Source organism: Talpa occidentalis, unplaced genomic scaffold (genome assembly GCF_014898055.3).
Source record: "Talpa occidentalis isolate TD23 unplaced genomic scaffold, MPIMG_talOcc4v2.1 talOcc4.9, whole genome shotgun sequence".
Classification (NCBI taxonomy): Eukaryota; Metazoa; Chordata; class Mammalia; order Eulipotyphla; family Talpidae; genus Talpa; species Talpa occidentalis.
This window is the reverse complement of record NW_023605305.1, coordinates 78,407,311-78,431,031: the sequence shown is the minus strand read 5'-3', so window position 1 is coordinate 78,431,031 and position 23,721 is coordinate 78,407,311. Positions and strand designations below refer to the sequence as shown.

General features: G+C 44.1%; 2 protein-coding genes and 1 non-coding gene across 3 annotated transcripts; 2 read left to right on the top strand and 1 right to left on the bottom strand.

The window, feature by feature from the left end:
- Positions 1-496: 496 nt before the first annotated feature.
- Positions 497-4,368, top strand: SNAPIN (SNAP associated protein). Its single transcript, XM_037499292.2, has 4 exons — positions 497-705; positions 954-1,000; positions 1,571-1,689; positions 1,994-4,368. Exons 1-4 carry the CDS (start codon positions 563-565, stop codon positions 2,093-2,095), a joined length of 411 nt encoding a protein of 136 aa, XP_037355189.1. The 5' UTR covers positions 497-562; the 3' UTR covers positions 2,096-4,368.
- On the bottom strand, positions 2,793-14,367 carry ILF2 (interleukin enhancer binding factor 2). The gene is made up of 14 exons (XM_037499291.2): positions 14,276-14,367; positions 13,540-13,599; positions 13,267-13,309; positions 12,221-12,325; positions 11,772-11,849; positions 11,330-11,432; positions 10,546-10,611; positions 8,822-8,938; positions 7,950-8,028; positions 6,126-6,213; positions 5,162-5,223; positions 3,986-4,100; positions 3,700-3,790; positions 2,793-3,285 (listed from the first exon to the last, which is right to left on the bottom strand). The coding sequence occupies exons 1-14, from the start codon at positions 14,278-14,280 to the stop codon at positions 3,125-3,127; spliced, it is 1,173 nt and encodes a 390-aa protein (XP_037355188.1). The 5' UTR covers positions 14,281-14,367; the 3' UTR covers positions 2,793-3,124.
- Positions 14,368-14,606: 239 nt separating this feature from the next.
- Positions 14,607-14,678, top strand: TRNAM-CAU (transfer RNA methionine (anticodon CAU)). The gene has a single exon. It is a non-coding gene; the product is annotated as a tRNA-Met (tRNA).
- The last annotated feature ends 9,043 nt before the right edge of the window (positions 14,679-23,721 follow it).

Sequence of the window (23,721 nt, the reverse complement as noted above, 5' to 3'; positions counted from 1 at the left end):
TTCCTTCCCATTAAAGTCTCCTATGTTTTGTGTTGATGCGGCGGATGGCAGAACCCATTTAGAATAGGCAGGTTTGTGGGGTTTGGGCTGCCCCTCTCCCTGTCCTATAACACTTCCAGTGCCTCCTCCCCACTTCTGATCTACACCCCAGATCTTCTACGCAAAAACAATAAAAAAACTATGCTATAAAAAAAAAAAAAAACTATGCTATGAATATAATCTGATTTTCTCATAAAGTTAACACAGGAAGGTTATGGACAACTGGGAATATAAACATTTATTTTTCATCTTTGCAGAAAACAAAAAAGTTCCCAACCTCCAAAATGGTTGCATCCTAGCCCTCAAGATGCAGAGTTACAAAATCCACTTCTTGAAGTCCTAAAAAGAACTACAACTCCCAGCGGGCTCCGGGCGGCCTTTCTCCCCGCCCTGCAGCGGCAGAGACTCCATTTCCCAGGAATCCCAGCGTCCAGGTCGGGAGCGCCCCCTCCCGACACACTTCAGCGGTGCTTCAGTACCCGGCGGCCCTCGCGGCCGGTTCCGGGCGTAAGGACAGTGCGTGATGGCGGGGGCTGGTTCCGCCGCCGTGTCTGGTGCGGGGACCCCGGTGGCGGGGCCCGCAGGCCGCGACCTGTTCGCTGAGGGTCTCCTCGAATTCCTGCGACCGGCTGTGCAGCAGCTCGACTCTCACGTCCACGCCGTCAGGTGCCTGAGAGGGAAGATTGAGGCGGGGCCTCTCGATTTGGCTTTGTAGGGGCGGGCCCGAGGAAGGGCGGAGCCAAGATGGGTTCCGGCCGCTTTCAGGTGGGACTAAGAAAAATTTGGGAAACTGGGGCCTCGCAAGAGGGGCGGAAAGCCTTAAAGGGCTGAGACCGTCTTCTCTCAGCAATTGGGAATTAGTGTCATGAGTCGCATTAACTGTCTGACCCTGTAGACCTTGTGCATCTTTGCAGAGAGAGCCAGGTGGAGCTACGGGAACAAATTGACAACCTAGCTACCGGTGAGTGGGCATCCCGTGTACCTGGAATCCTCCAACTCACTTTCAGTATCTTATGTTTTGCCAAACTCTGGGCTGGGTTTCTATCCCTTGCTTCCAGGACATTAGGGTTGCCAGTGGACTCCCACTTAAGTTTCTGATGACTGTGCCCCATGTAGGTACAAAAATGTTTTCCACCTCATTTACCTGTATTAAAAACTAGAGATAAACCATTAGTTGTTTTTTTTTTTTTTTTTAATAGAGGCATGTTTTATTTATTTATTTGTTTGTTTGTTTCGTTTATACATGCACTGGGTACAGTCAGAAGCACAGGAGGGTGAGAGAATTCACTAGAGCCAGAGCGGGGAGCAGAGCAGGCAGAAGGACCGAAGGACACTGCTGAGGGGAGCAGCAGGCGGCAGGAGAGGTCTGCGCGCCATGTGGGACCCTCCTCTGGTGGCCGGGGAGCAGCCGGGGATCGAACCGGCGCCGCAGAGGCTGCGGGCAGCTTCGCAACCCAGCACTCAACCGCTGCGCCACCGGGGAGGCCCAAAAACCATTAGGTGTTAATTGCACCTTACATCCATCCCCCAGAGCTGTGCCGAATCAATGAGGATCAGAAGGTGGCCCTGGATCTTGACCCCTACGTGAAGAAGCTTCTTAACGCCCGGAGACGAGTTGTCTTGGTCAACAACATTCTACAGAATGCCCAGGTAAAAGAATTTACCAACAGTGATTCTTTGCCCTGCTTTGTAATCCTCAGGGTAGCCTCCTCTTTTCAAGGAATGTCACAAAGTCCCTAACACAATGAAAGTCACTGAAATTTTTGAAGGCTTTGAGGAAGTGGTAGAACTTTTTATTCCTATTCTGTATACCCAGTTACTGTCATTTACATTTTTATAGAACTTAGAAGACTTTGAGGTGGACCAGGCCTGTTTTTTCCCCAAGGCCTTGTTGACAAATGAGCTCTAAAGCCTTTCACAGCTATTAAGATTCCAAATTTTCCTTGTCTTGTAGGAACGGCTGAGGAGGCTAAACCACAGTGTTGCCAAGGAAACAGCCCGCAGGAGGGCAATGCTGGACTCAGGAGTTTACCCCCCTGGATCCCCAAGCAAGTAATAGGCCAGAAGATGGGCCTATCACCTCACAAATATATATAGCACAAGTACTAATCCCCAGCTCCCTTGCTTCCACAGAGAAGACTCCAGGACTCTGTTGACCTTGGACATCAAAAAGGCAGCCCTATGGTTTGTGTTTGAAGCACTTAAATTTTACCTATTTATGTTGGGGCCCAAAGAAGGCTGTGTGCTGCAGGATTCGGGATCTTGAGACACTCTGACTCTTGCTTCCAAGAATGAGATGAGACCTCTACCATTTCTTTTAAAGCTACGTACTTAAAGCCCACTACTTTCTCTACCTTCGTGTCTAGTTAACCAGGAAAGAGCTTCCTTTGCTACCTGCCAGGTGGTTGAGGCCTTAGCAGCATGTCCTCTCCCCATGACTTCTCATTTTCCATTATTTACACTGAGAGTTTGGAAAAGCAGACAGGTGAATGACCTATCCACCCTCTTACTGATTGCACTGGCTTGAGTGGAGCAGCAGTATTGCTGGAACCATTAAATTCAATAAATGCTTAAACAGTAGTTTACTCTGGTATATGGGAAGGTTCCAAGAGTCTTTGTACTTTAACTCACTTATATCTTCAAATTGTGATCCAGTATTTACAATGAAGACTATCATTTTCAATGAAGAAAGAGTATAGAAGGCAAAAGGCAGCCAAAAAGGTTGCCAGATGCCAAGGAAAATCAAGACCAAAAGCCCTACTAGGAAGTATTTTAATCATTTTTCTTAGAAAAAAAAAAAAAAAAAAAGTCCAGACACTATAAATTCATAACATTTCAACAACAAACTAATGGTTGAGAGGTTTCCAAGAGATGGGAATTCTAAAGTATTAGAAGTTGGTATCGTGCTTCACTACAGATGGACGGCATAGGGCAATGGAGACTTCTGGCTACTAAGCCAATGTCAGAACCCACTGGAATGACATTTTCTTCTGAAGTTCACTTTCCTTCTATCTCCCTTGTCCGCAAAAATGCCACCACATAAAGCTCAGTAGGAGTTAGCTTATGCTCCATTCTTCCTCTTGGGTCACTCCTGTGTCTCCATGCTTTCTTCTTCCTCTCCTTGAGGTGGTTCTTCTGTATTCTCCTCCTCTTCCTCTCCTTCCTTCTTCTCTGGTGGCTTCTCATAAGCCTTTTCTGAAGGTGTCACTATTACCCCATCCCAGGTAGATATTTCAGAAGCAAGGTCTAGAAGAGGAAAAAAAGATGATTTCATTCAGGGCCTCCCTGGCAGTGAAGGGGTTAAAGTCTCAGCGCTATCATATTGCCAGCTACTGCTGCATGAGGCATGAATTCAATCCCTGGCCAGGGAGCTAACCCACATGGTGCAGCAGACCTGTCCTGTCTTGCCCGCTGCTCCCCTCAGCAGTGTTTTTCAATAGATCTGCCTGCTGTGCTCCCCACTCTGTCTCTGGTAATCTTCTCACCCCCCATACCTCTGGCCTCCACCCTAGTTCTTGTATGCATAAATAAAAATAAATATTTTATTTTAAAAAAGTGATTTCAGACAACCTAGCACATAGTCATAACCTATACAGTGGAAAAAGAATAATGTAGAGCCTCAGGATACCATAAGAACCCCAAACCACAAAATTTACTCACAGCTGGCATCACCCTCCTGGCCAAGGATCTTCCTAAAACCACCATGAGAGAGGATTCGGACCAGAGTCTGAGCTGTATAGCAGACCATGTCCTGAAGGAGAGAGAGGGTAGATTAGCAAAGAGGAAGTACCTTATTTGTCTAACATTCTCATACAAATAGACGTAATTTTTAATTTCAAGACCAAAGTTTTTAAGAACCCCCAAATCCCTCAACCCTAAAGACCACATTCTCTTTGCCTTCTGACCAAGAGTACTCAAGACTGGGGCACAATAGGCCATTTCATACCTGCTGTTCCAAAGTCATGACTGTGTGTACTCTGAAGTTACCACTCTCACAGGGATCTGTGATACCCACTGACCCTGGCAGGAACAATCCTGCAGCCAGAATCTGCAAGCAACGCCTAAAAACAAAGTGTTAACACACAGATTATGTGTTAATGCAAACATACTACTTTAAATAAATACAGCCATACCTTGTTTTTTATTATTATTATTTTTTTAACAAACTGAAGGTTTGTGGTAACACCAAATAGAGGATGTCTACCAGTGCTAATACATTTAATTAAAGTATGTACGTTTTCTGTGCCTTATTTATTTTTTTTTAAAGACATAATGCTGTTGCACATTTAACCAACCACAGTATAGAGTAAATATCTTTTTTTTTTTTAAAGATTTTTTTTTTTTTATAGAGGCATGTTTTATTTATTTATTTGTTTGTTTGTTTGTTTTGTTTATACATGCACTGGGTACAGTCAGAAGCCCGGGAGGGTGAGAGAATTCACCAGAGCCAGAGCGGGGAGCAGAGCAGGCAGAAGGACCGAAGTACACTGCTGAGGGGAGCAGCGGGCGGCAGGAGAGGTCTGCGCGCCATGTGGGACCCTCCTCAGGTGGCCGGGGAGCAGCCGGGGATTGAACCGGCGCTGCAGAGGCTGCGGGCAGCTTCACAACCCAGTGCTCAACCGCTGCGCCACCGGGGAAGCCCTAGAGTAAATATCTTTTATATGAACTAGGGAACCAAGAAGTTCATATAACCTGCTTTAATGTGATTATTCACTTTAGTGTGGTGGTCTATAACCAGCCCTGCAGTATTTCCAAGATGTGCCTGTATTAAAATTAAATCAACAGGACTTCCCTGTTGGTGAAAGGGGTAAGTCTCTGCACTATGAAGCTATCAGCAGTCACTGCAGCATGAGTTCAATCCCCAGCCAGGGAGATAACCCACATGGCAAGGCAGACCTCTCCTGTCTCGTCCACTGCTCCCCTCAGCAGTGTTTCAGTAGATCTGCCTGTTCTGTACCCCACTCTGTCTCTGGTGAATCCTCTCACCCCCTGCACCTCTGGCCTGTACTGTAGTTCTTGTATTCAAAAAACACCAATCTTTAAAAATAAATAAGTCAACAACAACAAAACCAAACACAAGACAACTAACACCCAGCCCCAAATCCAAAGACATCTGCTATACCTGTAAGCCACATTTAGGGCCAGAGGCTGTCTCGTGGGATTGTTCATCACAGCATAGTGACCCTGAAAAGTGATAAATCTGATAGGTATATCATCCAAGTGGCAATTCTAGCTTCAAACAAACATATTAAACCCTCATGAAAAAACAGGCTTTAACCAAAATTTTCATATTCAGATATAATTCTGCAACTACTCATTCAATAATTTCTTTTTTAAAAAAAAGATTTATTTATGCATACAAGAGCTGGAGTACAGTCCAGAGATGCAGGGGGTGAGAGGATTCACCAGTGACAGCATGGGGAACAGAATAGGCAGAATGGGCTTCCCTGGTGGTGCAGTGGTTGAGTGCTGGGTTGTGAAGCTGTCCTCGCAGCCTCTGCAGCGCCAGTTCGATCCCCGGCTGCTCCCCGGCCACCAGAGAAGGGTCCCACCCACATGGCGCATAGACCTCTCCTGCCGCCCGCTGCTCCCCTCAGCAGTGTACTTCGGTCCTTCTGCCTGCTCTGCTCCCAGCTCTGGCTCTGGTGAATTCTCTCACCCTCCTGCACTTCTGACTGTACCCAGTGCTTGAATGAATGAATGAATAAATAAATAAATGATAAAATAAAATGCAGCACTATGAAGCTGTCTGCAGCCACTGCAGCACAAGTTCAATCCCTAGCCAGGAAGGTGACCCACATGGCACAGCACACTTCTGACTTGCCCACTGCTCTCCAGCAGTGTATTTCTGTCATTCCCCACTCTGTCTCTGGTGAATCCTCTTACCCCCCACACCTCTGACCTACATCCCAGTTCTTGTATGCATAAATAAATAAATCTTAAAAAAAAAAAAAGAAAAAGAAATGTTGAGTCTTTACTGGATTATTTGTCCACTGGTAAGATTTCTTCTGAGCTTCACCAAATTTTAGGTTCTACCTTCAGAGTAACTTTTGACTTAGGAACCCCAACTTTCCTTCTTTACTTACTAGTAGGTCAAGAATCCAGGGTGTGAGAGGCTCAAAGCCAGGAAAACGAATCCGCAGGTCCTTCAGCAGTCTGATAAGAACTTTGACTCTGAGGGTAAGAGGGAACCAGGGATTAAACTAAGATCACATACATCCACAACTAACTTAGAAAGCTGATGTTATTTTCAAGACTGTAAGTTCTCTTTTTCTCAAAATTGCTTACTTAAGGGCTTCCCTGGTGGCTCAACAGGTTGAGCGCTGGTCTGTGAAGCTGTCTGCAGCCTCTGCAGCATGAGTTCGATCCACAGCCAAGGAGCTACCCACATGGTGTAGCAGACCTCTCCTGACTTGCCCGCTGCTCCCATCAGCTGTGTACTTTGGTCTATTCTGTTCCCTGCTCTGTCTGTGGTGAATCCTCTCACCTTCCACACCTCTGCCCTGTACCCCAGCTCTTGTAATCATAAATAAATTTAAAAAAATAAAAAGGTAAAAAAATATCTTCCAATAATATATTTAAAAAAAAAAAAAAATGCTTACTTAAGATACCAAAAAAAAAATCAAAACCCAGGGGGCCTCCCCGGTGGCGCAGCGGTTGAGGGCTGGGTTGCGAAGCTGCCCGCAGCCTCTGCAGCGCCGGTTCAATCCCCAGCTGCTCCCCGCCCACCAGAGGAAGGTCCCACATGGCGCGCAGCCCTCTCCTGCCGCCCACTGCTCCCTTCAGCAGCATACCTCAGTCCTTCTGCCTGCTCTGCTCCCTGCTCTGGTCAATTCTCTCACCCTCCCGCGCTTTCTGACTGTACCCAGTGCGTGTATAAATAAATAAATCTTTAAAAAAATAAAAAATAATCCACACGAAAGAGCACAGCATAAAGTTCTTTCAAAGGAAATATAGAGGGTGTCCCTGGTGGTGCACGGGTTCAAGTCTCAGCACTATGAAGCTACTGCCCAGCCACTGCAGTATGAGTTCGATCCCTAGCCAGGGAGCTAACCCATATGGTGCAGCAGGCCTCTTCTGTCTCACCTGCTGCTCCCCTTAGCAGTGTATTTCAGTCAGTCTGCCTGTTGTGCTCCCCACGCTGTCTCTGGTGAGTCCTTTCACCCATCCCCCCACCCCTAGCACCTCTAGCTTGCACACCAGTTTTTTTTTTTAAATGTATTTATTTATGCATACAAGAGCTGGGGTACAGGCCAGAGATGCGGGTGGTTGAGAGGATTCACCAGAGACAGAGTGGGGAACAGAACAGGCAGACTGACTGAAATACACTGCTGAGGGGAGCGGTGGGTGAGACAGGAGAGGTCTGCTGTGCCATGGGGGTTGCACCCTGGCTGGCCAGGGATCCAACTCATGCTACAGAGGCTGCGGATTGCTTCATTGTATGGTGCTTAACCCCTTGCACCACCAGGGAGGCCCTTGCATGCCAATTCTTGGGGTGGATTTAAAAACAAATCTTGGGCCTCCCTGGTAGTGCAAGGGGTTAAGCACTGCACTATGAAGCAATCTGCAGCCTCTGCAGCATGAGTTTGATCCCTGGCCAGCCAGGGAGAAACCCACATGGCAAGGCAGACCTCTCCGGACTTGCCCGTTGCTCCCCTCAGCAGTGTATTTCGGTTCATCTGCCCCTTCTGTTCCCCACTCTGTCTCTGGTGAATCCTCTCCCCTCACCCCATCTCTGGCCTGTACCCCAGCTCTTAAAAAAATAAAATAAAATAAAAATAAAGTCCAGGACATTTGAAAAGTAAATAAATCTTTAAAAAAAAAAAAAAGGAAATATGGAGGTATCCTGCTATTATTCACTGTCGTGAGAATGGCTAAATTAACTCAAAATAGAAAGGGAGGGGACTCACGTGGACTGAGAAGCATTTTCCTCAAACCAGCGGGCATGTCGGATGGCTGCTAAAGCACTCTGTAGCACCTTGATATCCACTTGAAGTCAAGCATGACAAACCAAAATAAAACATTACTAAACAATTCAATTCTACCACCTTAGTCTTGAGCAAATACAGGATAAACTTAGGAATTCCTTAAATCACCCTATGTCCTCAGATCAGCGAGTCACTTGTTCAAAAAATCACTAATTCCTTCCTACCTCAAACCAAATCTAGAAACATGCAAGATCTCCAAAAATCTACCTCTTCTTGGGCCTCCCCAGTGGCACAGCAGCTGAGCACTGGGTTGCGAAGCTGCCCGCAGCCTCTGCAACGCCGGTTTGATCCCCGGCTGCTCCCTGGCCACCGAAGGAGGGTCCCACATGGCGCGCAGCCCTCTCCTACCGCCCACTGCTCCCCTCAGCAGTGTACTTCGGTCCTTCTGCCTGCTCTGCTCCCCGCTCTGGCTCTGGTGAATTCTCTCACCCTCCCGCGCTTCTGACTGTACCCAGTGCTTGTATGTATGTATGTATGTATGTATGTATGTATATATAAATCAATCAATCAATCAATCTTTAAACAAAAAAAAATCTACCTCTTCTTACGCATTTTCTCAGTCCCTTTCTTAAGTTCTCAAAGTATTTTCTGAGCCATTCTGTCTTTGACAAGTTCACTACCAAGCTGGTAAAAGTATCCTCAAATTATAGAGAAAACAAACTTTGTGGTAAACCTAAGTAAGCCCCAGAGAAAGATTGCAGAAGAACAGCAACAAGCTTAAGAAAACTCAACAGCAACTTTACTCCATGCTTTGAATTTACCCCAATTTCCCAGCAATGGAAAAAAAGACTAACAGTGGAGTTCTGGGTCCAGTTTCCGCAGATTGGGTGGCACTGTTGTAATAAGAATCTTCACTGTAGCATCAGAAGAGCTAATCTCAAAGCCAGTTTCATTGGTCAGCATGGTCAAAACTAAAAGAAAAGAAAAAGGCTGAAACTTCCGCATTCCCATAGATGACCAAACTTAAATCCAAGTAGGGGTTATTTTAAAAAATAGCAAGAGTCCTCGACAAGGACATAAATAAAGACAAGAGAACCTTTACATGGTAATATGAATTAGCACAGTCACTATGGAAAACAGCATGGAGATTCCTCAAGAAATTTAAAACAGGCCCTCCCCTGGTGGCATAGCAGTTGAGCACTGGGCTGCAAAGCTGCCCACAGCCTATGCAGCGCCGGTTCGATCTCCAGCCGCCGGTGAGGGTCCCACATAGCATACAGATCTTTCCTGCTGCGCTCGCTGCTCCCCTCACCAGTGTATTTTGTCAGTCTGCCTGTTCTGTTCCCTGCTCTGGCTCTGGTGAATTCTCTCACCCTCCCGTGTTTCTGTCTGTACCCAGTGCTTATATAAATAAAATAAATAAATCATTAAAAAAAAAAAGAAATTTAAAACATAAAACTATCATATGATCTAGCAATTCTACTTTGGGGTATTTACCTTAATATGAAACACTAGTTCAACTTTCCTGGTGGTGTAAGGGGTTAAGCATAGCACTGTGCAGCTATCCACAGCCATACGTAGCCTGTGCAGCATGAGTTTGATCCCCAGCCAGGCAGGGAAGTGACCCACATGGTGCAGGAGACCTCTTCTGTCTTGCCTGCTGCTCTCCTCAGCAGTGTATTTCAATCTACCTGTTCTGTTCCCTACTCTGATTCTGGTGAATCCTCTCAGCCCCCATACCTCTGGCCTGTACCCCAGTTCTTATATGCGTAAATAAATAAATCTTAAAAAAAAATAATGAAACAACAATATCTCACCCTTTATGAAAATATGGAAGGATTCGAAGGGAATTATGTGGCCCTCCCTGGTGGCGCAAGGGGTTAAGCACCACACTATGAAGCAATCCAAAGCCTCTGCAGCAGGAGTTTAATCCCCGGCCCGTCAGGGAGCAACCCACATGGCGCAGCAGACCTCTCCTGACTCTCCCACTGCTCCCCTCAGCAGTGTATTCCGGTTAATCTGCCTGTTCTGTTCCCCACACTGTCTCTGGTGAATCTTCTCACCCCCTGGATCTCTGGCCTATGCCCCAGCTCTTGTATGCATAAATATATAAATCTTAAAAAAAAAAATAAAGGGAATTATGCTAAGGGAAAATAAGTGAGATGAAGAAGATAAAGCAAATGAACAAACAAAACAAACCCTTGGATTCTAACAAGTGGGGAAGATGGAATGTGTATACAGGGTCAATCAAGTATATGGTAATGGATGGAAACTTTGGTGGCAGGCATGGTGTGATATATAAATATTGAGGTAATAAGATATATGTAAAATTTATGCTGTGCTGCAGAACATTGTTACTTCTATTAAAAAACAAAAACGAGTACATAACGAGTACAGAGTTTTAGACATAGGAGTGATCAACTGGATTCTGAATAAGGATCTGCCAAAAACTTCACTAATATAAAACTAAATATTCACCTTTCCTTCTTGCCTGACCTGAGTTTGTTAAAAGTGTAGTTATAATTATCAGACCTGGCTCCTACGATCACTAAATACATGCTTAGCAATGAACTCAAACCTTCAGAAGGATCCTGTGCTCTTAGGCTTTCCACGACTTTGTTCCCCAGGGCAGCAACAGCTTCCACTAGATTGGAGGAAAAGGAGATGATGAATATTATAATTATTTATGTCAACTTTTTACATATTTCTTATCATTTTTGCAATCTGATTGCTATCCCATGTTGAAAGCTGGAACAAAAGCTAGTAATAGAGGGCCTCCCTGGTGGCACAGGGGGTTAAGATATCTGCAACCTATGAAACTATCCGCAGCCACTGCAGCATGAGTTCGATCCCCGGCCAGGGAGCTACCCACATGGCACAGCAGACCTCTCCTAGCTTGCCTACTGCTCCCCTCAGCAGCATATTTCAGTCAGTCTGCCTGTTCTGTTCCCTACCCTGTCTCTGGTGAATCCTCTCACTCCCTACACCTCTGGCCTGTACCCCAGTTCTTGTATGCATAAATAAATCTTTAAAAAAAAAAGAAGTAATAGAATATACCCTTTACCAAGGGGAAGTTAATGTCTGGACAAAGAAACTGGAAGGTTCAAGAACTGGACCCCTCCTCCTATACCCACACTCTTCTATAGTCTCTCCAGTGGCAATAATGCCATTTTGGGACTGGATTATTCATTTTTGGGGATGGGGATAGGGTCAGTCCTGTGCACTGTAGGATGCTTAAGGAAAAAAAATAAAATAAAAAGTAAATTTCCCATTTGTATTCCAAACAGCCTTTCTCACAAAAAATGTGGGCTGTAGAGATTCCTATTCTAAAAGCGGACCTCTGTGCACCGAGGTACACTCACATGTTGGTAGAATCTTTAGGATCACCACCAGGTCAGCCACATTGTGTCCTGTAGTCATGGTTCCCTTTTTGTAAGATCCTACCTGTCGGACTTCTTCAATTTGCTGTTAAGGTTTCAGAAAAGAAAAAAAAAAAATTAGAAGTCAAAAAACTGCCTAATTCCTCTCAGAACTCTATTGCAACACAACCTAATACCAAGATTTGGAAAAAGCTTTGGTCAAATCATATCACATAGCCTAATACATCATGGCTAGCAAATGATGATACAAGCCTTGTCCCTAAGATCAGTACTATAAAGGAATTTCACTGTAATTTCCCATTTAAGATTTGGCTTCAGAGAATAGGCAACTGCAGAACTAAGAGACGGGAGCAAAGACAACTTCCACAGAACCAAGGCTGCGATTTTGTGGAACCTTTCCTAGACTATATCATCAAAAACTCACCACTTCAAATGTTCCTGGAGCCACAATCAAATTGTCAATAACATTGTTTATTTTTGTCACCAGAGAAAGGATAGAGGCCTGAAAAACAGCAGTAAAGAAAATTAACAAAAGGTGAAAAATTACAAGCAACTTCTCAGTTTGAATACTTCCCCCTAATCCCTTCCATACAAGCTGTATCAATAACAAAACAGGGCCTTGAAAACATTCTGATCTTTCCGGACTTGACTATGCCAAAAAAGAACCTTTTGTTGCCAAAGATAGTTCCTCAATGATAATATAAATACACGTATATAATGTATGTTTACATACTGTCTTTCTCCAGCCCCAATGAAATAAGGAAAAGAATGAAACTCTATGTGGAGTATAAGCTCAGATAACGGTAACTTCACTGGTAGTTATTCACTTCTCAAGCTTTCTTAAGAAACCTCAGGAAGGAAGCCAAAATATACCTGTTCAGCAGAATTAGGAGCAAGGTCCTGATTCCTCTTCAGTAAGGCCTCACTGAAGGAAGTTTCATCAGGCGCTGGCTTGACCCGGGGGAAGGCCATCTCACACTAAACCAAAACACACAACTATATACTATTCACCAAAAATAATACACAGGAGAAATTGTTCTTTCTGTTGTTACAATAGGAAAAATTGAAAATAGAAAAACCTACAACCTTTTTTTTTTTTTTAAAGATTTATTTATTTATACAAGCACTGGGTACAGTCAGAAGCGCAGGTAGAAGGACCGAAGTACACTGCTGAGGGGAGCAGCGGGCGGCAGGACAGGTCTGCGCGCCATGTGGGACCCTCCTATGGTGGCTGGGGAGCAGCCAGGGATTGAACCAGCGCTGCAGAGGCTGCGGGCAGCTTCGCAACCCAGCGCTCAACCACTGCGCCACCGAGGAGGCCCTACAACTTATTTCTAATTCCTTAGAATGTTCAAACAAGGATACAAACTAGAAGGAACAGCTGTAATTTTATTTTATTTTATAAATGTTTTTGAAAAGCAGTTTTTTTTAAAAAAGATTCATTTATTTATGTATACAAGAACTGGCGTACAGGCCAGAGGTGTGGGGGAGTGAGAGGATTCACCAGACACAGAGCAGGGAGCAGAACGGGCAGACTGACCGAAACATACTGCTAAGCAGAGCAGCCAAGTGAGTCAGGAGAGGTCTGCTGCGCCATGTGGGCAGCTCCCTGGCCGGGGACTGAACTAGTGAACAGCTGTAATTTTAAACTCTCCTACTAACTTTATAGTATCAGTTAAGCCAGAGGTACAATTAATTATTCAGATCAAGGATTATAATCCTGTCACTGTCAAGACAGCCAAGGGATTATCTTCCCCACACTATTTACATTGTTTTTGTATGTAAGCAACATACATCTGACTCAAAACCCCAATTCCACTCCCCAAATCCTTCTCTTACTCCATCACTGATTTCATTACAGGGAGATACACAGGGCTCTATTTCTATATCCAAAGGTAAACAGTGGCCATAGTACTCACCAAGTAGAAATCAAATGGGATATGTGGCACAAAGGGCCTGAACCTAAAGCAAACAAACAAACGGAAAAAAAAAAAAAATCCTAATTATTCACCCCAGAAATCAAGTGACTGAATAGAATAAGGCCAGACCCAATTAACAAGAGACCATGAAAAGAAATGGTTCCATATTACAGTTGAATGTCACAAAAGTAAGTTAACATTAACCTAGTGGAAACTCCTACTTAGATGAACTGAAACGGAAACCAGAGAGAGACGCTAAAAACTGGGACTCACCCTCCTCCTGGGCCTCCTCTGGAGCCAAAACGCCCACCACGGCCGCGGCCTCTGTCTCCCCTAGAAATACACAGATTTTAGCTTGTTTTGACAAACTAAATTGAAAATCTGAATTTCCACCATGCAGGCCACATCATTTCAAGTTAACCTGCCAACGCTCCGAATTTCCCTCAGGATTCCGAGACCCTGTTCCCGCAAACACTTCTCCCCATCCCACATGCCCAGCCTCACCCCTTCGCCTCAGTGTGGATTATCACGACCCCACAGCGAAACGAGGGGACTTACAACACCAGTCCCTACAAGAAAGATCCCTTAGCCCGTGGGTCACCTCAACCCTAATACTTCACTGACTAAATACTTCGTTTACTCATTAAGGTAGTGGGGGTTTTAAGGGAGTAAAAACATTTTCGGGGCACATCCTATATGCCAAGCACTTGGCACTGGGGATGCGTGCGGCACGTTCCCGCTTTCTCAGTCTAGATGGGGGAGCACCGCCTGGGACAGGACGACACCCCCACTAAACCCCTCAGAAACGAAGGTGTCCAGCCCGCCTCCCGCCTCCCGGGCCCCACCCCCATCCAGGCCCAGGTTCCCCACCCCCGCGGCCTCGACCTCCCCCTCTCCCAGACTCGAGTTCCCGAGCTTTAGGGCGGCCCCCAGATACGTGGCGCTTCGGCACACCATACCAAAGGCTTCGAATACCCGAAACCTTTCCAGAGTACCCTAAGGCCTTTACCTCATGGCGCCCTAAATCCCGAACAATGGAGGCCACACCAACCGCCCCTTTCCTCAGAAGAGCGACAACTGGAAAGGCTGCTAGCCCGCGTGTCTCAACAAAATCCGGCGCGATTGGCTCCCTCCTAATTCCGATCTTAATTCCTATTGGTTTATTTTGGCAAGTCCGCTTTATAAACCAATAAAAAACGACTGCGGTGTCAGGAAGTGACCAATAAGGACAGCTTAGACTGTGATGACCTTTTTATCAGACACTAGGTGGCGCTGTATAGCAGCAAGGGCAGAGCATACTGGAAACTTTCTATAGGAATTGAGAGAACTATTTTCCAGATAGCAGAGTGGCGCAGCGGAAGCGTGCTGGGCCCATAACCCAGAGGTCGATGGATCGAAACCATCCTCTGCTATCGTGGCATTTTTTTATTTCTACTTAGGACAAATCATATTTTCTTTTCCTAGGACAGTACGAAACTCTTGCCATCAGCAAGTGAAACGAGGGAATAGGAATGGACCTCAGGTAACAATGAACACGACGCGCTTGAGTGTATTTCACCAAAGGCTAGAGAGGGTAGAAGCGGTTTTGAGAAAGGGTATGGTTGATTGAATCAGAGTAGAAAACTAAAGAAGGTAAGTGAGTAGAAGGAAAACCGAGGCAGCCTTCAGAACGAGAGCTCAGGAAATGAGCAAGGGATTTGACAAGAAGAAAAGATCCGCTCGCTGTTGCTCAGTTTCCTCACATTTCTGTTCCTCACTGTAGGATAAAGAAAATGTCAGGCTTTTCTGCTCTTCCGCCATCAGGATAGATGATGGATCCTTGTCCTGAATGCATGCCTGATGGCGGGCACCTGGAATAGGGTGTGGGCATAGGTAGATGGGATTCAGCTGAGCTAAGACTGTGCTTTTAAGGGCGGCGTCACGGGGGGCGCCAGCAGCAGCAGCAGCAGCAGCAGCAGCAGCAGCAGCAGCAGCAGCAGCAGCAGCAGCAGCAGAAGTCGAAGCAGAAGCCGAGAAGCAGCCGAGAAGCAGCCGAGAAGCAGCAGAACAAAAGCTAGAGAGCCCAGATAGAGTGAAGACTTGCTGGGGGCTGGGAGGCCTCCCAGCCCCCCAGCCAGCACCCCTGCCTGCCATATGCCTGGTGAACCCCAAATAAAAAACCTGCAAAACTACTGAGGACTCTGACTCCTCCTTTACGCGGTCTGCATGGGATCAGAAAACCTGCACTGTGCCCAGTCCTGCCCTTACACTCACTCTACAAATTCTCTGGTGGATTTCAACTTTATATGAGGCCACATTATACAGATACACTTAATGTATTTTCATGTAAATCAAGCATATCACTGTGCTTTTTGTCCTTCCTGTAATCTTTTTTCTCTCTCTTCTTGCCTTCTTTAAAATTAAGGTTTTTATTCCTTCCCTACCTCTGTTATCTGGAAGTTATGCACTCTTTCTATTCTTTTAATGGTTACCTACCTTAAAAATTACAGTACGCGTCCTTGACTCAGTGAAATCTAATTTGTGTGCTGTTTTTTACTCTCCTTGTGAAAAATGAAGCAATAATTTCATTTACCATCATCACACCCTACAGAATTATATAGTGTTGCTGTTGCACAGTACTTCCCAGTGCTTAAATGATGTATAATTTGCTAAAGTGAAATTCACAAATCTTAAAAGTACAGCTCCATTCATGTTGAGGACTATATGCTGCCCGTGTAACCACTGCCCAAATAAAAGAACATTACATTACCTCAGAAAGTTTACTCTTTGCCCCACCCCTAGAGGAAATCACTATTCTGATTTCTCTTACTTTTTTGGTTGTTCTTGTTCAGAACTTTTATATACTTGTTTATTGAGGTAACACTTACAACACTGTGTAAGTTTTAGGAGTACAGGTTCACCCCTCTCAAATGTGTTATTACACCACCTCACCACCAACAGCCAATAATCCTCCACCACAGTCTACTGGACCCCCCCACCCCCACCCCTCCTCTACCTTTTGCCCCCACTCTGGTGACCTGGGTTGTCAGAATCAATTTTGTCTGCTCCTTTCCTTGGTTTTTTTCTTTTATCTTTTACTCCACATGAGTGAAGTCATATTTGTCTTTCTCGTTCTGATTTGTCTGATCCTAATCCTCTCCAGTTTCATCCATATTGTTGAAAGTGGTTAAGATGGATTTTTTTCCCCCCATATAGCTGAATAGCATACCATTGAAAACTTATACCACATTTTCTTTATTTACTCATTCATCAATGGGCACTTAGGCTGTTTTGGTATCTTGACTGTTTTAAATAGTGCTACAAAGAACATAGGTATACTTGTCTCTTTTCCAATACACGTGTGTTTTATTATATGTGTATTTTTTTAAGATTTATTTATGCATACAAGAACTGGGGTGTAGGCCAGAGGTACAGGGAGGTGAGAGGATACACCAGAGACAGAGTGGGGAGCAGAACAGGAGGATTGACTGAAATACACTGCTGAGGGGAGCAGCAGGGACAGGACAGGTCTGCTGTGCCATGCGGGTTAGCTCCACCGCCTGCAATGGAACTTGTACTGCAGTGGCTGCCTATAGTTTCATAGTGCTGACATTAACCCCTTGTGCCACCAGGGAGGCCCCTATATGTGTTTTTATATTCGTTGTGTAGATATCTAGAAATTTATTGCTGCATCATATGGTAGATCTATTTTTACTTTTTTTACAGAACCTTCAAATGTTTTCCACAGAGATCCCACCAATTTACATTCCCACCAATAGTGTAAGAGGGTTCCCTTTTCTCCACACCTCACCAACATTTGTTGTTGTTTGTAGTCTTTTTGATGTGGGACATTCTCACAGGTGTAAGGTGGTACCTCATGTGGTTTTGATTGACAAGTGATGATGAACAGTATTTTATGTGCCTGTTGACCTACTGAATATCTTTTTTGATTGAATATCTTTTTCAGAGAAGTGTCTGTGCAGATATTCATTTTGGAGGGGAACTATGTTGTTTTTGCTGAGTTGTATAATTTTTTTATTATCTCAGATATTGTATTAACGCTTGTTAGATATACAATGTGCAAACATTTCTCCTCTTCAATAGAATGTCTTTTCATTTTGAAGATTGTTTCTTTCTCTGTGCAGAAGTTTTTAGTTTTATGGAGTACTATTTGATTTTTTCGACTGTTCAAATGTCTATCATAATTAGTTTTATCTGTTCTTGAATTTCACATACATGAGCTCACACTGAATGTACTCTTTTGCTTGACACATTTCAAGATTTATCCTTGTTTTTGCACTTACCAGCAATTTGTCCTTTTTATATTTTTAATTTTTTTTAAAGATTTCTTTATTTATGCACACAAGAACAGGGGTGTAAGCCAAAGGTGTGGGAGGTGAGAGTATTCACCAGAGAGAGTGGGGAATAGAACAGGCAGATTTACTGAAAACACTGCTGAGGAGAGCAGTGGGCATGACAGGAGAGGTCTGCTGAGCCCAGTGGGTCAGCTCCCTGTGGGGAGGGAGGTGGGAGGGAGGAGGAGATTGGCTGGTGATAGCTTGATAGAGCTGTCTTTAACCCCTGCACCTGCGCCAACAGGGAGACCCCAATTTGTCCTTTTTTTAATTTATCAGTAATATTCCTTCATAAAAATATAGCATAGTTTGTCTATCCAATTTCCTGTCGATGAATTCACGACCAAAAACTCACTGAGATACATGCAAACACATCTGAACTGATTACAGTTTGGGGCCATAATGAGTAAAGCTTCTATGAGCATTTTTGTTCAAGATATCTTGTAGGCAGATGCATCCATTTCTCTTGACTAGGTGTGGGTGAACATATGTGTCGAATTTAAAGTCTCCATATATTTTCAATCCCACAGACATTAATACTTATTTAATTTGCATTAATACTCCTGCTTAAGAATTAGTGCCTTCCTGTTAGAGACTAGCTTTCTTGGTTTGAGTTTATTTAAAATGCCTTTATTTCACCTTTGTTTTTGTTTGTTTGTTTGTTTTTATATCCAAAAGGGCAGGTTTATTATAAAAAGGAGGAGAAGAATAAAGGACACTTGCACAGACAAAAGCAGGCAGAAAAAGCTGCCCTTGAAAGAGACAGGTTGGTGAAGAGAAACATCTGCATAGTCACAGGTGGGCAGAGGGCAGCCCCTCAGCTTTTTTTATTTTTTTTTAAGATTTATTTATGCATACAAGAACTGGGGTATAGGCCAGGGGCACAAGAGGATGAGAGAATTCATCAGAGACAGAGTGGGGAGCAGAACAGGCAGACTGACTGAGATACTCTGCTGAGGGGAGCAGTGGGTCAACAGGAGAGGTCTGCTGCACCATGTGGGTATCTCCCTGGTCAGCCAGGAATCGAACTTGTGCTGCAGCAGCTGGTGATAGCTTGATAGCACTGTCTTTAACCCCTGTGCCACCAGGAAAGCCCCTCTCAGCTTTTTTTTTTTTTTTTTTTGGTGGGACCCTCACCAGTGGTCAGGGAATGAACCGGCGCTTCAGAGGCTGCAGACAGCCTCACAGCCCAGTGCTCAACCACTGCGCCACCAGGGGAGGCCCTCTCAGCTTTGTTTTTGAAGGACATTTTCATTGGCTATGGAATTCTAGGTTGGAAGTTATTTTCTCTCACTATAATTACATTATTATTTTACTGTCTGCGGCTTCTTTTTTTTTTTGCCTACGATAGAAACAGTTGTCTGTCTAATTATTGCTCCTTTAAGGATAGTAAGTCCTCTTTTTATTCCATTTTTTAAAAAAGATTTATTTATTTATGCATACAAGAACTGGGGTGTGTGTAGGTAAAAGATGTGGGGGGTGAAAGGATTCACCAGAGACAGAGTGGGGAACAGAACAGGCAAATCTACTGAAATACACTGCTGAGGGGAGCAGCGGACGAGACAGGAGAGGTCTGCTGCACCATGTGGGTCAGCTCCCTGGCGGGGGATCAAACTCGTACCCAGAGGCTACAGATAGCTTCAGAGGTTGAATCTTAACCCCATGCGCCACAAGGGAGGCCCCTTTTTTTCCCATTTTTGAAGTTTAGTCTTTTATGTTTAGGTTCTGTCTTTGATATAATTTCCCAAAATTTTATTCTGATGGGTCCAGATACAGATTTTCTTTCTTTTTTTTTTTTTTATAAAGATTTATTTTATTTATGTATACAAGAACTGGGGTATAGGCCAGAGGTGTGGGGGAGGGTGAGAGGATTCACCAGAGACAGAGTGGGGAACAGAACAGGTGGATCCACAGAAATACATTGCTGAAGGGAGCAGCAGGCAAGACAGGAGAGGTCTGCTGTGCCATGTGGGTAGCTCCCTGCCCGGGGATAAAACTTGTGCTGCAATGGCTGCAGAAGCTTCACAGGTTGCGTCTTAACCCCTTGCACCACCAGGGAGGCCCAGATAGAGATTTTCTTAAGCTTACTTCATATTTGCTGAACTTCTTATATCTGTGGTTAAATGTATTTCATCCATTATTTAAAGTTTCTGAGCCATTTTTTTTAAAGATTTATTTATTTATGCATACAAGAGCTGGGGTACAGACCAGAAGCACAGGTGGGTGACAGAATTCACCAGAGACAGAGCGGGAAACAGAACAGGCAGATTGACAGAAATACACTGCTGAGGGGAAGCAGTGGGAGATTCAGGGGAGGTCTGCTGCATCATGTGGGTATTTCACTGGCTGGGAATCGAACTCATGCTGCAGAGGCTGTGGATTGCTTCATAGTGTGGTGTTTAACTCCTTGTGCAACCAGGGATGCCCATTCTCAGCCATTATTTCTTCAAACATTACTTTTACCTTATTACGTCCCCTTTCCTGGGCTCCAGACAATAATGTCAGACTTTCTCATGTTGTCCTCTGTGTCTCTAACTCTCTTTTCTATGTTTTTCATTTCTTTTTATCCATGCTTAAGTCTGGGTAATTTTTCTTCCAATTCATTATTCCCTCCTTGGTCAAGTCTAATTTGCCATTAAACCTATTAGTTCTTAATTTTAGTTTTTCAATATTTTGTGTCTGCACTTCTATTTACTTCTGATTTACCCTACGCCAAGATGTCCATTAGGAGTGCAATCTTTCAAGACCCTAATCCCAAACAGGAAGGTGGTTTACCAGAGTTCTTATCTTTGGGAGCATTTGAGTTCCAATTTTTGCTTCACTTGCTGCAAAGCCTATTTTCTGCCACAAATTCTATACTGGCACATGACCCCAGAGGGAAAGAGTTCTACTTCTGGTGGTGTCACCTCTCTGCTTTCCTGTCCTTTCAAGCTCTCACATCAATAATTTCTTACTGTCTTGTTATTTCTTTGATTTTTTAAAATATTTCATTCAACAGTTCTGTTTGCCTTCATCACAGGGATTGAAGAAATTACTTTAAAAATTTTTTTTTTATTTATGCATGCAAGAACTGGGGTATAGGCCAGAGATGCAAAGGGTGAGAGGATTCACCAGACAGTGTAGGGAGCAGAACGGGCTGATCTACTGAAATACACTGCTGAGGTGAGGAGCAGCATGACAGGAGAGGTCTGCTGTGCCATGTGGGTTGTTCCCTGGCCGGCTGGGGATGGAACTTGTGCTGGAGTAGCTGGCAATAGCTTGATAGCACTGTCTTTAACCCCTGCGCCACCAGGGAGGCCCGAAGAAATTATTTTGTCCACCATTGTTGAAAGAGAATCTCAATTACCAATTTACATTTCTAGGCCAGTCATTTCTCCTATGTTCCAGTTCCACTAATCCAGTGGCCTGTTGGAAACTGCACTTTAGTATCTACAGGCAAACCCAATTAACTAAAATTGCTATCATTCCCCAAAAAACCTGCTTCTTCAGCATCTAAACTAAGGGGTCAATGTCACCTAGACCTCAGTTCTTTGTATAGTGTTTTCTCTTCCTGAAGTCCAATTTATTCTACTTATAAAACATTTCTCTATATCTCTATAGGGCCTCCCTGGTGGCGCAGGCGGTTGAGCGCAGTGCCATGAAGCTGTCCACAGCCTCTGCAATGGTGTTGGAAGCTGTCCACAGCTTCTGCAGCACCGGTTTGATCCTGTATGGTGCGGCAGACCTCTCCTGTCTCCCCTACTGCTCCCCTCAGCAGTGTATTTAAGTCAGTCTGCCTGTTCTATTCCCCACTCTGTCTCTGGTGAATCCTCTCACCCCCCACATCTCTGGCCTGCACCCTAGCTCTTGTATGCATAAATAAATAAATCTTTTTTTAAAAAAAATCTCTCTATAGTCAATAATTTTGTGTTATGCACTTAAAGATTTGTTGAGAGGATAGATCTTATGTTAAGTGTTCTTATCAAATACACACATACACTCCAGGACACAAGGGAACATTTGGAGGCAATGGGTATGTCTATTATCTTATTACTATAGGAATGATTTCATAGGTGTATACATAGGTCCAAACTCATCAGTTTATGGTATATCAGTTAGAACACAATAAAACTGTTTTTTAAAAACTAGCAACAACAAATGTTGGCGAGGGTGTGGAAAAAGGAACTCTTCTGCACTGTTGGTGGAAGTGCAAACTGGTCCAACCACTATGGAGAGCTGTGTGGAGATTTCTGGACCTACTAAACATAGAGCTTCCATATGATCCAGCAATTCCACTCCTAGGTATTTACCCAAAGGACACAGAAACGTCAATTCCAAAGAACACCTGCACCCCTATGTTTATAGCAGCTCTATTTACAATAGCTAAGCTTTGGAAACAGCCCAAATGCCCAAAAATAGATGACTGGATCAAGAAGATGTGGTACATATACACCATGGAATATTACTCAGCATTCAAAAAAAGATAAACACGCAATTTGCAGCAACATGGATGGCGCTGGAAGGGATCATGCTCAGCGAAATAAGCCAGAAAGAAAAAGAAAAATACCGGATGGTCTCACTCGTAGCAGGAATCTAGAGAACTTAAATAAGGGACCAGGAAAATGAATAACTATAAGAAAGTGAAAATCAAAATCAACAAAAAACTATGAACCAGAGACAGTTTTTGGGGAGTGGGGGCGGGAGGGGAGGGATTGGGGTCAGAATGGGGGGGCTGCAAATGTATGGGGAATATAAAAATAAAATGTATTATTTAAAAAAAAAAAAAACCTGTTTTTTAAAATGGGCAGAAGAGCTAAAAAGAAACTTCTCCAAAGAGGAAATACAAATGGCCAACAGGCATATGAAAAAATGTTCAACATCACTTGCAATCAGGGAAATGCAAATCAAAACTACCATGAGATACCATCTTACACCAGTGAGAATGGCACATATTAAAAAAACTAGCAACAACAAATGTTGGCGAGGGTGTGGAGAAAAAGAACTCTCCTACACTGTTGGTGGGAGTGCAAACTGGTCCAACCACTATGGAGAGCTGTGTGGAGATTTCTGGACCTACTAAACATAGAGCTTCCATATGATCCAGCAATTCCACTCCTAGGTATTTACCCAAAGGACACAGAAACATTAATTCCAAAGAGCACCTGCACCCCTATGTTTATAGCAGCACTATTTACAATAGCTAAGCTTTGGAAACAACCCAAATGCCCAAAAGTAGATGACTGGATCAAGAAGATGTGGTACATATACACCATGGAATATTACTCAGCATTCAAAAAAGATAAACACATGCAATTTGCAGCAACATGGATGGAGTTGGAAGGGATCACGCTCAGCGAAATAAGCCAGAAAGAAAAAGAAAAATAACGGATGGTCTCACTCATAGCAGGAATCTAGAAAGCCTAAATAAGGGACCAGGAAAAAGAATAACTATAAGAAAGAAAAAATCAAAATCAACAAGCAAGTATGAACCAGAGACACACTATGGGGAGGGGCGGGGAAAGGAGGGATTGGGTTTCAAAATAAGGGGGTTGCAATTGTATGGGGAATATAAAAATAAAATTTAAAAAAAAAAACTGCTTTTAAAAGTCTGCCGATCTGTTATCCACCACTATAATCTTTGGAGCCACCTTTACAGGACAAAGACATTAAGGCTGTTACACAAAAGCTTGCATGATCTGCCCTCGGCTGCCTTGTTTGCCTCCCCTCCTCAATCATTTCTTCATACACACATTTTACATCCTAGATCAGTGTTGAAAACACAAAATCTGGGGCCTCCCTGGTGGCATAAGTGATTAGGTTTCTGCACAATGAAGCTATTGGCAGCCACAGCAGAGGAGTTCAATCCCCAGCTAGGGAGCAGACCCACATGTCTGGCCCGCTGCTCCCTCAGTAGTATATTTCAGTCAATCTGCCTGTTCTGTTCCCCACTCTGTCATTGGTGAATCCTCTCATGTGGCCTCTTTTCCACCTAGGGCCTCTGCACCTGTGTGCACATGGCCTCTCTGTGCACCTGCATATGTGTAAAAGATTTGGATAAGGCACTCCTGCATGACTGCCTCGAGACAATGACCCATATCAAGAGGTGGCCAGGGACACCAAGGTACTGTTGACTAATTGTATG

What these genes read in the sequence shown, in the direction of transcription:
- SNAPIN (XM_037499292.2), top strand. Translation starts at nt 563, where the DNA reads ATGGCGGGGGCTGGTTCCGCCGCCGTGTCTGGTGCGGGGACCCCGGTG. An exon ending in TCTCACGTCCACGCCGTCAG is followed by an intron (nt 706 to 953) that starts GTGCCTGAGAGG and finishes GCATCTTTGCAG; the next exon opens with AGAGAGCCAGGTGGAGCTAC. An exon ending in AATTGACAACCTAGCTACCG is followed by an intron (nt 1,001 to 1,570) that starts GTGAGTGGGCAT and finishes TCCATCCCCCAG; the next exon opens with AGCTGTGCCGAATCAATGAG.
- ILF2 (XM_037499291.2), bottom strand. An exon ending in CTCCAGGAACATTTGAAGTG is followed by an intron (nt 11,433 to 11,771) that starts GTGAGTTTTTGA and finishes AAACCTTAACAG; the next exon opens with CAAATTGAAGAAGTCCGACA. An exon ending in CCAGGAGGGTGATGCCAGCT is followed by an intron (nt 3,286 to 3,699) that starts GTGAGTAAATTT and finishes TTCCTCTTCTAG; the next exon opens with ACCTTGCTTCTGAAATATCT.